Source organism: Phyllostomus discolor, chromosome 12, assembly GCF_004126475.2.
Source record: "Phyllostomus discolor isolate MPI-MPIP mPhyDis1 chromosome 12, mPhyDis1.pri.v3, whole genome shotgun sequence".
NCBI classification, from domain to species: Eukaryota; Metazoa; Chordata; class Mammalia; order Chiroptera; family Phyllostomidae; genus Phyllostomus; species Phyllostomus discolor.
Window position 1 is genome coordinate 15,484,497 of NC_040914.2, and position 16,172 is coordinate 15,500,668.

Genomic DNA, 16,172 nt, shown 5'->3' on the forward strand with positions numbered 1-16,172 from the left:
CACACAGAATCAGAACCACAACCCTGAGTGGTCAGACTTGGAATGAGGGGAGCACAGGAAGCTATCGGGGCCAGAGGAAGTGCCTGCCCTAGCCCGAAAAGGCTTCCAGAAGGTGATGATCTTTAAGCCAAGGATTAATAGAAACCAATTGGAATGCGAGTCGCTTAGGCAGAGGGAACAGCTATAGGCAAAGGCCTAGAAGAAGAAAAAACGTCGTACATAATTTGATTGAGCAAGTGAAAGCAGATAGTATGACTAAAACCCAGAATTAGGTAGGGGAAAGGCTCCTGCAGGTGACGTCTGAGTTCAGACTTTACCCTGAGGGTATTACAGGGGGCCCAGATTTCCTGCAATTAACTCACATTCCATCTTAAAACTCTCCAATGGGATCCCATTACGTTTAGAAAAAATCCAAACTATGTGGTCCAGGGGCGGTGCACGAGGCCTGGTCCTATTCATCTCTGATCTCACTCACCTCTCTCTTTACCCATTCCTGACTAGCTCCACTTCCCATCAAACACTCCAGTCTCTATCATCCCAGGTTTTTGTCCATAGCTGTTCCCTTTTCCTGAAAAATGCTTTTTCCTCTGATCTTCAAATAGCTGCTCTTGTGCTAACCACATCTTTGCAGATGTCAATCTGAGCTTTCCCTGTTTGTTTTTTGTGTTTTCCCTAAAGTAACACCTCCAAATTTGCTTTAGAGAAGTGAAGGGGGTTGTGGATAAAGCAAGATTAGCAGTGAGTTGATGGTTTCTGGGGCTTGGGTGGAGACTGCATGGAGTTCATTGTCCTGTTCTGCCTACTTCTCTGAAGTTTTCCGTAAGTTAAAATATAACAGTACTCCACACCCCCTTCCTGTGCATTTCTTCTTAATGGCAACCTGAAATTAAGTTTTTTCCTAGTGAAAGGTTCATGAGGGTAAACATGGAGTCATTCTTTCTCACTTTGGGGATTACATTTCAGATAGTGCTAAACTGTCTGGAACACCTAATATTTGTCTGTTTTATTCACTATAGCACCTCCTAGACTTTTGAGCGGCACCTGGCACAAAGAGGGCAATATATTTTTTAATCTAAAATTAGAATCACTCATTTGAAATTTAAAGAAATGGAATGAGGGGCCTGGAATACCGGGATAAGGAGCTTTGACGTGATCTAGAGGTGATGGGGAGATAGGATGAGGTTTTGAAAACGGCAGGAGAAGAGTGATATGTGACTAATTGAAAACTGCCCTATGCCTGGCTTCTGTGGCTCAGTGGATTGAGCGCCTGCCTGTGAATCACCAGTTTGATTCCCGGCCAGAGCACCTGCCTGGGTTGCCAGGTCCTTGTTTGCATACAAGAGGCAACCGAATGATGTTTCTCTCCCTCTCTGTGTCCTTCCCTTCTCCTCTTTCTAAAAATCTTTTTTTAAAGATTTTTATTTATTTATTAGAAAGAGGAGAAGGGAGGGAGACAGAGGGAGAGAAACACCAGCGTGAGAGATGTTGACCAGTTGCCTCTCCCATGCCCCTAACTGGGGATCTGACGTGAAAGTCAGGCATGTGCCCTGACTGGGAGTCAAACCGGTGACCTTTTGGTTTGCAGGCTGGCACTCAATCCATTGAGCCACACCAGCCTGGGCTAAATAAAATCTTTAAGAAAGAAAGCTGCCCTGGAGACTGGTGTCTTGGGTGGGGATAAGCCAGGGGAGGGGTCCAGGCCATGACCTCGGGGATAAGATAGTTCAGGAGTGAACTGAAGAGATAAGACTCTGTGACTGTTAGGCTGAAGGAGTGTCTAAGAAAAAAAAACAAAACCACGTTTGCCTCTCTAGGAGGGTCAAGGTGCCATTGGTCAGGGAAAGACCTTCTTTTGGCCTATTTGGTTCACCAGTGACTCCCCTCCCTTAGCTCAGTTCCCCTCCCAACATGGTGCAGCTCTGGGCAGAGGGACAGACACACAGCCACCCCAAATGTGTTCTCTCCTCAGTTTAATGGTGGTTAGTGGGATCGCCAAACCCCCTCCCCATTCCCCTCCCCACCCCATACAAAATATTGTGTGTGTGGTTTTTTTTTTTTGAACAAGAAAAGGGGCAAAAGCCAGGAATGGGGGAGGGGGCATAATCTGATCTTTTCATACAGATTTTTGATTTTTTTAATATATTATATATAAAACCATAGAGACCAACACATCCCCTTAAACTCCTTTTCCCCTCCCTGGGGGGCCTGGAGGAGAGATGGGGAAGGCACCCCCAGGAGTGGGTAGACAGGGAAACAAATATAAGTGGGACAGATTTTGGGGGAGGAGGTGGAAGGAAGGGGACTGGAGAAAAGGGCTGGGGCTGTCTCCCTCACCTCCTCCATCCAAGTTATGACACAAAGACACGGAATCCCTGTTTCCATACCCTCCCCCCCCACCCTTACGCCCACCGTGCAAACATGGCTTTGCAAAGAGGTGCCCAGAGCTCTGTGGAACTCCTACAATGGCTGGCATGGGGTCTGGGACCCCCAAAGAAATCTGTGTGTCCCCCTCCCTGCCCACCCCACCCTTCCCAGCATCTGATCCCCTCCCCATAAGACCTGGTTCTGCAGCCTAGGGGCCCTGGCCTTCCCCCACTTATCTTCCCCCAACCCAATCCCTACCACCCTCCCTGGACTTGAGGGATCTGGACCTTTGGCCCTCACCCCTGGGGGACCCAGATCTCTGGGGCCTTGTTTGTGGCCTTGGCAGAGACCCAGGCATCTTGATACCCCCATCCCTGCCCAAACGTCTGAGGTGTTAGTGGTGGGAGGAGATGCCCACCATCCCAGACTCTGGTAAATGTCTTTGCAGCTGGCAGTGGGGTGGACCCCAGCCCAGGCTCAGGCCTGGGGTAGAGGAGGGGTCAGATGAAGAATTCTTCTTTCCTCTTGTGTCCATCGCTGCCATTGAGGAAGGCTTCTCTTGCTTCTCCCTGCTCATCCAAACCACTGGCCTCATGGGTCAAATAGGAGCCTGAGGGGTGACAGAACCCCGGTCAGAGGAGACAGACGAGAGATATCAGACGAATTGAAGAGAAACGGAACACGGAATAGCAAAGTGGGCAGAGAAGGAGGTAAAGCAGAATTAGGAAGATGCCAAAAGTTCATGTAAAGATCAACCCTTATCCCCTCCCTTAGCTCAGTTCCTCCCTTATCCTGTTCTATTGGTGATAGCCCCTTGCTGTTCCCAGCAAATCCGGCAATTAGAAAGATACATCGTCCAGTTGAAACCCACGGCTTCAACGTTTCACTCCTTTTAGTCCTGGGTTTAGTCCTAAAGACTTTTGGAACCTTGGCTTCAGGGCCCTGCAGGGTTTGGAATCCTGGGTGCAGACAGTCCTCTCCAGAATTTAGGCTCTAGGCTCCTCCCCCTTCCCAATTCCACAACCAACCACACCCTTCTCTGAATTCAGACCCTGTCCCCACTCACCCTTCTGTCGTACTGAGCACCAGACCATGCCCACCAGCACACATATGATCAAAAACACCAGTAGCGCCAGGATGCCGCCTACAATGGCGTAGGGCACCGACGTCTGAGCCTCTACCACCGCACCGGGGTCTGCCAGAGGAACGGGGCACAGCACCAGTGTCAGGGGACGGTACCAGCTCAGCCGGATCGCTGCCAACCTCTTAAACCATTCCGTCCACCACCTCCAACCGCGCCACTTAACGTGCCCCGCCCCTCCAATTACTGCCACCTGGTGGGCTCTTCTCCCCGTTTCCCTCTTTCCTGAAGCTCCACTTCTCAAGGAATGTGTGTTGATTACTATACTGTCCCACAGGCCCCTGGGTCATTTTGCTAATACCGGCCCTGCCTCCTTTCTTCGCCTCGCCCCCCGAGAGCAGAAACAGCACACCTCTTTTCTTTTGACTCTTTTTTTCATTTATGGAACCTCAGGTCCAAGTCCCTTACCATGTTGTCTAAAACGCTCCAGGTATTTAAAATGCTAGATAGGGTCCATACATTTCCAAAACTCCTGCTGCACCGTCTGAAGAGCTAAACACATAACACTTATTTTTTGCTAGGGGCCATTCCAACCACTTTATATATTTAGCTCATGTAATCTTCACAAACTCTGAGACAGGAGCTATTATTTATTTCCACTTTACCGATAAGGAAACTAAAGCGCAGGCTGTCACCCGCAACAGGATGTTGCAGAGCCAAACCTGAACCCACACGGTCAGTCTGGCACCAGAACTGTATGAACTTTGTGGGCTGTCGACTCCCGGGTATCACTTTGCACAAGCCCCGCTCACCCAGTACAAGGCCGAGACCCGGGAGACCCCGCCCCTGCCCTGAGCCCCGCCCCCAGGCCTGAGGAAGCCTCCACTTACCGTAGACCACGAGCACGTAGAGCGCCCTCGCATGGCCGTGCTTGTTCGACGCCTCGCAAGTGTAGGTGCCATTATCTGCAGATACCAGGCCAGGCAGCGTAAGCGTCTCCCCGACAGCCTCCGCCCGCTCCGGCAAAGACTCATTCCCGCGGGTCCAGCGGATCTGATTTGGCCTGGAGGGGGGTAAAGTACAGTGAGAGTTAGGGACACAGGTGCCAGCACCCAGTTCAGGCTTCTCAGGAATCTAGATGTGCAGCATCTCCAAATAAGAGGGTCCCTACTACCCCTTGCCTTTTAGGAGTCTCGGGCCCCGGAGCTCACCTGGGGTTCCCCGTTATAGCACACGTCAGCACCAGTGTGTCTCCCTCCCTCACCACAGCTTGGGAGGCATGGATCCGGGCCGTGGGGGAGTCTATGGGTAGAAGTGAGAAGGGAGAGTGATTGTCAGGGTCATCACGAGGGGCTAGAAACCCTCCTGGGGTCGGGCGGCTGGCGTTGGGATCCCCTCACCACCGCCGGGTCCCTGCCTGCCCGGCACTTACACTGCACATCCAGCACGTACTGCGTCTGCTTGCTGTGTCCCGAGGGCAGCGCCTGGTTCTGCGCCTCGCAGATGATGATACCGCCGTCGTCCTTGCGGTCTACACGAAACCTCACTGCGCTCTTCACGCTCCACACCTTGCCATTTTCCTTGCTGCTGCTCACACCTGCCACGTCCGGACCCGACAACTTCAGTCCAGGGTTCCGGCTCCTCCCCCAGCCCATTCCGAAGCAGGCTATTTGCTAAGCTCCGCCCCTGCGCCACAGGCCTCGCCTCTAGTTTCCAAACCACTACCCTTCCCAAACCAAGTCCACGATCCCGAGTGCCTCTTCCCAAAGCTCCTCTCTTTCACGGCCACGCCTTCTCATCTATCAATTTATTCAATAGCTGCATACTGGGTGGATGACATTTCCCAGACCTGTGCGCCCCGCCCACACATCGGTCTTTCTCATAAGCCCCGCCTTCTGGAAACCCCTCCTCTCAAGTCCGCCCCTCGCTGTCACCTTCCTACTCCTAGTACCCCACTTTGGGTAATACCTTTCAGCTCCTTGCGGTCGCGGTACCAGCGCAGGACCGCGGCCGGCCGAGACCGCGGAACCAGGCAGCTGAGCTCCACCTCGCCGCCCTCCACCGCCTGCTCCCGGACTTCCACCACGGGGTTCTCTGGGGCCACTGCCGCAGGAAGAAGGGGAGAAGGGAGGAGGTCAGGGAAAGCATCCAGGTCGGTTCAAAGTGACCAGGCTGCGAGATTCCAGGGATCAAAGGGAACAAGAGTCAAACACTGAGCCCAGAGGTCAGGAAGGCCACCCATATTGCCTGGGCCCCGATGTCCAGGAAGTTAACAACAGCCAGGATCGGTCTCAGCGTAAGGGTAAGCAGAGGAGAAAGAAGGAGGGGATGGGCTGGAGGGGAGGGGGGTGGTTACCCAGCACTGTGAGCGTGGCAATCTGGTGGTGGGTGTCCTCCGTATACAGCTGGCAGAAGTAGCCCCCCTCGTCTTCCAGGCGGGCATCTGAGAGCCGGATCCTCACTCTGCGAGGGGAGAACTCCTCAAGCTGGAAACGCTCATCCTTCAGGGCTAGAGAAGGTGAACCAGAAGTGAGCCTGGGGAATCCTGGCCTCAGGAGTTCCATCCTTCCTCCAGGAGCTTACAATCCAGCCATACCAATGTGTCTATGGTGCCCACCTAGTTACTCCCTTGGGGACCCAAAATAATTCAGGCCCTCCCACCAATAGGAGTAGGAGTCCAAACCCCCAGCTCCATGCTACATGAGCCCAGGCCCCCAGTCCCTCCCTCCCTCCCTCCCTCAGACCAGGGAATCCAGAGTCTCAGCTCTGCCCTCTTTCAGGTCACAGGAATCAGGCCTCCGCCCTCCCTCCTCCTTCGAACGTGGGATTTGGACCCCAGCACTCACCGCGGGTGCCATTGAAGAAGAGGGTCTGCCGGGCTGGGTTCTGAATGACAACTATGGACCCATCATACTGATGCAGACGGCAGGTTATCTCAGCCACCCCACCCTCAGCCACTGTCACATTCTCAGTCTGTACTTCCTGTCCTGCCCCTGGATCAATAGGCAGAGAGACAAAATAGGAGACTGGTTGAGCTCTGCAGTTCGATCTTTTCTCTCTCCTGTTTCTCTCCCATTGAAACCAATCCCTTTCCTTCCCCTCACATTCACTTTATCACACCCAACATTTCCTGCAGGCAGGCGAGAGCCAGGGAGAAGGACTCTACCGGAGGATGCATGGGGCCCACTGGGAGCCCGGAGGAAAGGGAGACCAAGGCTGCCTAGGGACTCCTCCTGAAAGTGTCCAGAGGTGACCTCTGAAAATGGTTGACTACTTGCTTGACCCAGAAAACCCATAAATTATGCAAATCAAGAAGTTCACATCTTAGCGTTCACTTTAAAAACACTGGTGAAGCTGCCCAGGCCATTAAGGGTGTGCATATTAAAAAAGCCACCAAGTGTCTGAAGGATGTCACTTTACAGAAGCAATATGTGTGTCATTCCATCGTTACAACGGTGGATTGGTAGGTGTGTCTAGGCCAAACGGTGAGGCTGGGCACAGGGGTCGGTGGCCCAGAAAGACTGCTGAATTTTTGCCGCTTAAAGATGCAGATAGTAATGCTGAACTTAAGGGTTTAGATGTAGATAGATGCTCTGGTCAGTGAGCACATCCAGCAAACAAAGCTCCCAAGATGTAGCATTGAACTTATAGAGCTCATGGGCGTGTTAACCCACTCAGGAGCTCTCCCTGCCACATCGAGATGGTCCCAGCTGAAAAAGCACAGATTGTTCCTAAACCAGAAGAGGAGGTTGCACAGAAGAGAAAGATATTCCAGAAGAAATTGAAGAAACAAAAACTATGGCCCAGGAGTAAATTTAGCATAAAATAAATACTAATAAAAGTTTAAAAAAAGACTGCCCAGGGAGATGAGTGATTAGAGAAGTTTCTGGAAGAAAGCTCTATTTGATCCAGATCATGAGTAAACAGGAGTTTACCAGGCATGGGAAACTACTCTGTGTTCACTGAACCCCATCTTTTGGGGGGGAGATTTAATTTATTTATTTTTAGAGAGAGGGGAAAGGGGGGAGAAAGAGAGGGAGAGAAACATCAATGTGTGGTTGCCTCTTGCATGACTCCTACTGGGGACCTGGCCTGCAACCCAGGCATGTGCCCTGACTGGGGATCAAACTGGTTTGCAGGCCAGTGCTCAGTCCACTCAGCCACACCGGCCAGGGCTGGACCCCATCTTTTACACTTGGGCACATGTTGTAGCTTGTCTACAGAGGTGGCCACAATGCTCTTCCCATCCCTGTACGCGCCCTTTGTGAGGTTACTTTGCTGCTCCACCCATTAAAGAGGCACTCAGACCCTGGGAATCTGTGCAAGTCTTGTGACTTGCTTTTACCAACAGAACTTGTTAGAAGTGATATTATATTGATATGAGTCCTGGGGCCTAGACCTCAAGAGAGACTGTAGCTTCTGCTCATGCCCTCTGGCTGCCCTGAGACTGTCAGATGAAGATGCCCAGACTGGCTTCCCTGAGGATAAGAGGCTGGGTGGGGAGAGAAGCCCAGCCAACAGCCAGCACGAACCCTGGGTCATGTGAGTGAGGCCATCCTGAACCACCCAGCTCCAGTGGCACCACCAGATGACTGTACCACATGAGTGACCCCAGTTGTGGAAAGAATTGCCCAACTGATCCAGTCCAAATTGTTGACCCCAGGGTCGTGAGCAAATAACATGATTGTTTACAGCCACGATGTTTTAGGTGGTCTGTTACACCCTTAAAGTTAACTGGTAAACACATGATTAGACTACATTTCCCAGGGTCGCTTGTACTTAACCATGTGACTGACTTCAGGCCAAGGAGATGCAGGTGGAATAGAGAAACAACCTCTTCTAGACTGGCTCATCTCACATCCTCCTTCTTTTTTTTTTCTACTCACATCCTTCTCACTGGCTGAATGGAGAGGACCCCAGGGAGCCCAGAGGAGGATAGGATCACAAGCTGGAAGCCTGGGCCCCTGCCTGGCTGCCCTCGTGACTTGTCTGCATGGAACTGTAACATGAGTGAAAAATACACTTTTTTTTTTTTTTTTGGTAAAGCCACTGAGATTTCAGGGCTGTTTGTTACAGAAGTTAACCAACCTGATTAACCCAGCAGAGGAACAAGGCAGGCAATTAGTAAGGGGGTGTTTCCAGCAGAGGAAACAACCTGGAATGAAGCTCAAAGCTGAGATTAATCAGCAGCAGCAACACCATCATCATGGTGTTACTTTCATCTTGAAAATAACAACCATGACAGCTGTTTATCAGGCACTTGCTGTGCCAGGCTCTGTGCTAAGGGCATCACCTATGTAATTGCCATTTAATCATCACAATATCTGAAGAAGGTAGGCACTATTGTCAATCTTCAGTTTTCTTCCAATTCCCATTTTGTAGATGAGAGAATTTGTCCAGAGAGAGAAAATGACTTGCCCAAGGTCCCATCCCAAGCGTCCAGATCTCTCTGATTCGACAGCCCAGGTCTACATCCACCCAGGCTGTCTGGGTGCCAAGGTCCAGCACGGGTGAGGGTTTGTGGGATGCACCAGTGGAGGGCCGCACATGCCAAGCTAGGAGATTAGCTTTCATCCTGAAGTCCAGTGGAGGTCTTTGAAGCATGAAAGAGCCACGATCATGTCTGGTTGTTTACTTTTAAGTGTTGGATAACCATTGCTTCATGTTTCTTACAGTCTATCTCATTCATTTATTTGAGTATTTCCCTAGCAGTGGGCAGGTTTTCCAGGGCTGGATGCCCAGAGATGAGTCAGACGAGGTCCCTGTCCTAGAGGGCCTTTCAAGATTGATGGGGAAGTAGACAAAACTCACTGTAAAATCCCAACAAAAGTGTTCTGTTCCCTGTAAGAAGGATAGGTAACCTCATTCGGGGGCTGAGGGGTGGAAAAGATTCATTCCAGGGGATGAAGGCAGAGAGAGCTAGCTTCCTACCCCAACATCCATGCTTCCCTTTCTCCTTAGCAAAAGAACCCTGGTTGGATTTTATGGTTGGCCTGTGCCTAGAAGAAAGCTATATTTCCCAGACTTTCTTGCAGCTAAGTGAGGCCAAGTGAAAGTTTTGTACAATTGGATGTAAGAAGAAGTGTCATGTGATAATTTGAGGAGCGTTTCCTAAAAGGGGGAGACAAGTACCTTGTCTACCAGATCACTTTTGTGCTGTTTGGAACTAGGATGTGATGCCTAGAGTTCTGGCAGCCATAATGGACCATGAGGACAAGGACCTAGGGATGGTGGAACCAAGAGGTAGAAGATACCTGGGTCTCTGGTGGTGAGGTAGAGCTCCCATAAAAGCCCTGGATGCCTACTTCTGGAGTTCTCTTATGTTTGAGTATAACTTTATGTGTTTTCAAGCCTCTATTGGGGTTTATCTAGTACCTCCTGGAATATCAAGTTTAACAAGTCCAATCCAAATGTCTTCCTCTTCATGTTTTCTCAATCTCAGTGAATGTCACAACCATCCACCCAGTTACTTAGGCCAAAAACCAAGAAGTCATACAAGTTCTCACCATTTCCCTCATTCTGAACATCTATTCCATCAGCAAGATCTATCCATTCTACCTCCAAAACATATCCCAAATCTATTCACTGCTGGCTACCTCTTCTAACATGACCCTAGTCCAACTACACCATCTCTTACTTGGGCCTTTAAGAGCTACTCATGGTTCTCTTGCTTTCATGCCTACCTTCTCCCAGGGCATTCTCCACGCAGCAGTTAGATGGATTTTCCAGAAAGATAAATCAGATCAAGTCACCTCTTTGGTTAAAACCCTTCAAGAGCTGCCCATTACACTTAGAATAAAATGTAGACTCCTTCCCTGAGCCTTCAAGATGCTCTGTGGCTGAGCTTCTCTCTGGCCACAGTTCCAGTCACCCTCACTTCACCCCAGCCTCACTGGCCTTGATGGCCTCCAAACACGCTGAGCTTGTTTCCACCTCAGGGCCTTTCCACTTGCTCTTCCCTTTGCCTGGAATGTTCTTTCCCCTTCACCATCCCAGCACTGTCTGCTGTTCTTATTCGGGTCTCTGCTCCTAGGGACACCTCTTCAGAGTGACTTTCTCTCCCCATTCCTTCACCTCCAGAACACTTTCTATCTCATCACCATTGTTTTATTCTTCTATGGAAATGTCACCAAAACTATTTTATTAATTTGCTCACTTGTTTATTGTCTGTCCCCCACCACTAGAATATACACTGCATGAGGCAGGGATATAGGCCATTGATTGGGTTTACCGCTGTACTCCTGGTGCCTAGAAGTGTGCCTGGCACTTGATACATGACCAGGAGGTTGACAAATGACTGGCGTGTGTCAGGCAGGATCTCATTTCAGCCTCACGACAACCTATGACATCACTATTCTCATCTTACACACCTGGGTTGATCCCAGCTGGACCACTTGCCATCTGTACAATCTTGGGCAAGTGGCTTAACCTTTCTGAGTCTTGGATGCCCTGCCTGTAAAATGGGGATGATGCCAGGGCCAGCCCCGTAGGGGTCAGCCCAGCACCTTGAGCTCAGGGAGGCCTCTCTGCAAAGCTGCTATTATTACAACCTCCAGAAACTTGCCTATGCAGTGAAAACTGGCTTGGCTGCTCAAACTGGTGCTTGAAAAAAAAAAAAAAAAGACAAAAATCATTTTGAAGGCTGTCCATGGATCCCAGACCTCAGGGTCAACTTAATGCTAGCCCCCCATTTTACAGATGTGGAGGATGAGGCTCAGGGGTCCCAGGCAAGACAGTGGCAGAAACTCAGAATCTCTGGAGAGCCATCAGGATCTCTGGATATGTCCCCCTGCCAAATTTATCCCCTATTCTCTGCTCAAGGGTGCACATGGGGTGAGGGTGGGGGGCTTTTGTCTTATTCCCTCCCCCTCCTGAAGACTCAGTAACCAACGGTGTCTGTGCCTGGAATATTAATGTCCCAGGAGCTTTTGTTTCAGGGTTGGGGGTGGTGAGGCGGGACTTTCTGGTCAGAGAGGAGTTGAGCTTTTGGGACTAGGGCACTGGCCCTTTAAACTGTGTTGACAGCCTGGAGTCGTCATGGGGATGGTGCCTGGAAAAGGGACGGGAGGGAGTGAGAAAGAGTGGCTGAGCAGGTGACATGTAGAGACCCAGAATCCAGCCCCAACTGCCTCCTCTCCCAGGATCCAGGAGTCCAGGCTCCTAGCACCCTCTTCCTTCAGGACCCAAAAGTCTGGTTCTCAGCATCTTTCTCCCTCAAATCCAGAAGTCCTCAGGCCCAGCCTCTCCCCCCTCAAACTCAGAAGTCTAAGCCTTCAGCCCCCTCCTCCTTCAGAACCCAGGAGCCAGGGGTCCAGAGTACACAGCTGGCGGATGTTTCCACGGAAACTAAGTGGGGTGGGGGAGCACTTCCTGGGTCCTGAGTCAGCGAATACCCACGGGAGTCTCAAGGTCACGGTGCCAGGAAGGTCACAGCCACCCCCTCTGTATCCTCTCCCCAGGAGGCTCTGTGGCATCATGCCTCTATCCCCTGCTTCCTCCCCTAGGGAGGTGGTACATCCCTACGTCCTGACTGAACCCCCCCTCAGCCCCCCATCAATGGCGGAGTCCGAACATCCTTGCACAAAGCATCAATTCTTCCTCAGCTCAGCCTTCTGAAGGCGCCTGTATTCGCAGGACCTAGGCATCAGGGTCCCACCCCCTCCTCCTCAGAAACCTGGAGCGGGACCCCCAGCCCCTTCCTCTCTCAAGACTCAGGAGTCTAAACCCCCCACCCCTCCCTCCCTCAAGACCTAGGAATATGGAACCCAGGAGTCCAGGCCCACAGGCCCCTCCTTTTTCAGAACCAGAAGTACAAGACCCCAGCCCCTTCTTCCCTCTGACACACATATCCAGGACCCCTAGCCTCTCCTCCCCTTGACACATATGCCCAGGACCCCCAGTCTCTCCTCCCTTTGACACACATATCCAGGACCCCCAGCCTCTCCTCCCTTTGACACATATGCCCAGGACCCCCAGCCTCTCCTCCCTTGGACACATGTCCAGGACCCCTAGTTTCCTCCTTCCTCAAACCCAGGAGTCTAAGGCCCCAGCCCCTCCTCCCTCAGACCCAGGAGCTCAGGACTCCAGGCCCCTCATCTCTTGGAAACTTTTGACTCCAGGTGTGCAGTCCTTAACTCCCAGCAGCCCAGCACTGCCTTCCCCTAGCCCTGTCCCCCTCCTATTGGAGACCAAGCATCAGGTGGAGGCAGAGGGGTGAGTCAGCAGCCACACACACAAAGTGTCCCCTGTGGCCCCCACATTCCTGGGATATTCAGAACTCCCTGGATTCCGGGCTTTAGGCCCGGGCAGGGGGTGGGAGAGTCCTCTGGAGATTCCCTCGGGGTGGGGGGTCAGGGGAGGAACTCCTGCTCCGGGAAGGGGGCAAGCCTGCACTGAGTGCCCACTGTCCTCTCCTCCACCCCCAGTGCCCTCTATTCACCCACTTCCCAGAAGGGCCCTGCTCTGCTGCTGCCCTCTTGCCCTACTGGGTGCCAGTGGAGGAGCCTTGGTGCCTGGTTCTCAGAGGACCTAGCGGCCTGGGGTCTGCAGAGGCAGGAACCAGTGGGTGCTTGGGTCCTGGTGCCACAGGCCAGTGAGCGCTGGCAAGTCTGACTGTCTCCAAGTCCCCCCCGCCCCACCCAGAGAGAGAAAGCTGTCTTTGTGTTCCCCAAGACGGGGACAGGCCAGGCTCGTACGACATTAACCCACCCAGGCCCCAGCCCCGCTACATCTAAGGTCTTGGAATCCATCGCAGAATCTGACCCCAGCTATAGGAACTCAGACAAACTGGCTCATGGGTGGGTGGGGGTCAGTGACAGAAACCTCCCAAGACTTGTACTCGGGGCTGACTCGCATTGGAAGGGAGGCCCCTCTGTTCTCAGAGTGGCTGGTCAGAAGAACTTCAGCAGGGAAAAGTGAGTCACTTGAGAGGAAAACATTATTTGGGATCAACAAGCTCCCCCTTCACAAAGCCCCTCAACTCGAACCGCCTCTCTCTCTCTCTCTCCTTTGTGTTTGGATATGTTTCCTCAGCGCCTTTCTGGTCCAGGCTCTGGCCTGTGCCTGTCTGTCTGCCCGTGTGCATCTCTGGGCAAGCAACCCATCTCTTTCTCTCTCTCTCACTTCCTCTCGCCTGCCCACCTGGACCCTTCTTTCTTTTGGCATAAATCTCATCATCTTCTGCTATTCGTGGCAGCTGAGTGAGCCAAGAAAGAGAGAACACATTTTTGAAAGGACACAAATGGACGCCATCTCCCGTCCCCGCTCCTGCTGGCTGGGCAAGGTGAGGGAGGTAGGAGGGTAGCTGAGAGTGAAACGCAGGGACCATGCACACTCCTTGAAATCCAGTGGCCAAGGCCATTCCGAAACAGCCAATGAAAAGGAGAGCAGACAGGGCCCTCTGAGATCATGCACGCCAGCTCCCTGACCTCATGCTTTGCAGAAGGGGAAAGCGAGGCTCAGAGAGTGATGGAGGCTGATACAAAATTACACCTGAGAGGACTGGTTCCCTGGCTCCTAGACCAGAGTGCTTCCCTTGACTCCAGCTGTCCCCCAACTTTAAAGCCCCACGATTTAGAGAAAGTTACAGACGGGATTAGAGTACCAGGAAGGGGACAAACCGGTAAAGCTACCTCCCAGAAGTGCTGGATAAAAGATTCTGGAACTGAGTAGGTGGTCATCTTAGCCTATCCTCTCATTCTGAGACTCCAAAATCCCACCATTCTAGGCTGTCAAGATTCTAGATGTCAAAGATGTCAAAACTCAGGATCTCCCAGAGGCCAAGGTTTCAGAATTTGAAAGCTGTCAAGAGGCTAGAATGCTAATGCTATCAAGGCTCTGGAATTTTAAAGGCAGCAAGATTCTCAAGATTCTGGGATTCTAGAGTCCTAAAGATATCAACATTCAGAAATACCCTCAGGTTCTTTGTTTACTGGATTCGCTGGAGCTAGGATTCTGAGGCTGGATTTTAGGGTCTAAAAAACGAAGAAAGGAAAATAAAATTCAATGGAAATGTAGCTAAGGTACCAAAGCACTCGTCTGGGAAATTGTGGCTTGTCTGTCGCAAAGAAAGGAGGTAATGATGCAGATTCTGAAGCAGTGGCAGAGGAATACGGAAGAAAGCAAGGCAGAGAGGGTGAAAGGTCAGCTTTGCCCCTCACCTTGTCAGGGGTTCAAGCTGGAGTTCCTTCCCTTTCAGATCACTGAGTTCAACATCCATACTTTATAGAGAATGAAACTGAGCCCTGGAGAGAGGAGGGTGTTTGCCATCAGCTGCTGTGGCAAATGGCAAAGAGTGAGGATTTACACCCAGGCCCCCAGCCCTGTGCCCTCTGGTTACACTCCTCTCCCAAAGCTCCACAGAACCTCCAGGCCTCCCCACTCCTGCCCAGCCACCTCCCAATCCTCCATTCCTCCCAAGAGTGGCTTTCCCCACCAGGGAGGAGGTGGCCTGTGGCAGGTTGGAGGCACACAGTGTGAAAGTGTGAGTGACATTTCCTGACCTTGTCCCCACTCTCAGGTTCACCCTGTCTTGGAAGTCTCCAGCTTTTCTGAGTGTGTTAAAGGTATGTGGATGGCACCCTGGCATCCTGGAGGGGGCTTCTCTGTAAGTCATGGCCTGGGTGTGTGAATGGGTGGGGATGGGCGGCACAGGGGAGGCATCTGCTGAATCCACGTGTGTGCCCACATGCCAAGGTTCCCCACACAGTTCTAATCCCCCTGCCCCCCAACACACATTTCTCCAAGGCCCTTTAGGATGCCTGCCTGACTCAATTCCTCCTGGGGACACATAGTGATAGAGAGATGGATGGGTGTAGGATGGAGATGGGGATCCCAGGATGGAGGTTGTAAGGGTAGAGAGGGGAGGCACAGAGACAGGGGACAGGGAGACAGTGGGACAGATAGAAGGGGGTTGGGGGGGGAATGGGAGAGATAGGTGACAGAAGGAGCTGGAGAAAGAGAAATGACAGAAAGATAGGGGCAGAGCAATAAGAGGATGGGACAGATGAGGGACGGAGAAGAAGGAACCGAAAAACAAGGGTGACAACGAGACAGGGGCAGAGAGGGAGAGCAGAAATGCAGAGGGACAGAGAAGAGGGAATAAAGGGGATGATGGGGGACAGAGTGACCCATTAGGAAGGAACAGACACGGAGGGACAGAGGTGGGGGACAAAGACAGGATAGAGAGGTGGGGGAGAGGGACAGACAGAGGGAGGGACAGGACTTCGAGACTGAGGGACAGAGGACAAGGGTAGGGGGACAAGGAGAGAGACGGAGGGACTCAGAGACAGGCGGACAGAGGGACGCAGAGAGCGGACAGAAGGACAGCGGGACCGGCCCGGAGAAGGCGGGCTGGGAGGAGAAGGGGGGTCTCCGGCCCTTTGTCCCCGCTGGGATCGGGGCCTGTACGGGGTGGGGGAGCTGCGGCACCGCGGCCCGGGGCGCGCGCCCCCTCCCCCGCTCGCGGCTCCCCGCTCCCGGCCCGCGCTGCGCTTTGTCCCGGGGAGGGGGCCCGGCCCGGCCCCGCGCGCATTGTTCGGCCTCTGCGGCCCCGCCGCGGCCGGGCTGTCACCGCGGCGCGCCCCCCGCCCCGGCCCGGCCCCCGACCCTACCTGGCCCTGCCGCGGCCGCCCACAGCAGCAGCAGCGGCCACTGGAAGCGCCGGGCCCGGCCCATGGTGCCGCCGCCGCCGCCACCGCCTGCTCCCGGCCCGGCACCTGCACCTCCC

General features: G+C 52.7%; 1 protein-coding gene across 1 annotated transcript; it reads right to left on the reverse strand.

Moving 5' to 3' along the window:
- Positions 1-1,955: 1,955 nt before the first annotated feature.
- Positions 1,956-16,172, reverse strand: CADM4 (cell adhesion molecule 4). The gene is made up of 9 exons (XM_028529670.2): positions 16,057-16,172; positions 6,292-6,438; positions 5,802-5,954; positions 5,414-5,548; positions 4,878-5,042; positions 4,657-4,747; positions 4,336-4,508; positions 3,431-3,559; positions 1,956-2,974 (listed from the first exon to the last, which is right to left on the reverse strand). The coding sequence occupies exons 1-9, from the start codon at positions 16,118-16,120 to the stop codon at positions 2,865-2,867; spliced, it is 1,167 nt and encodes a 388-aa protein (XP_028385471.1). The 5' UTR covers positions 16,121-16,172; the 3' UTR covers positions 1,956-2,864.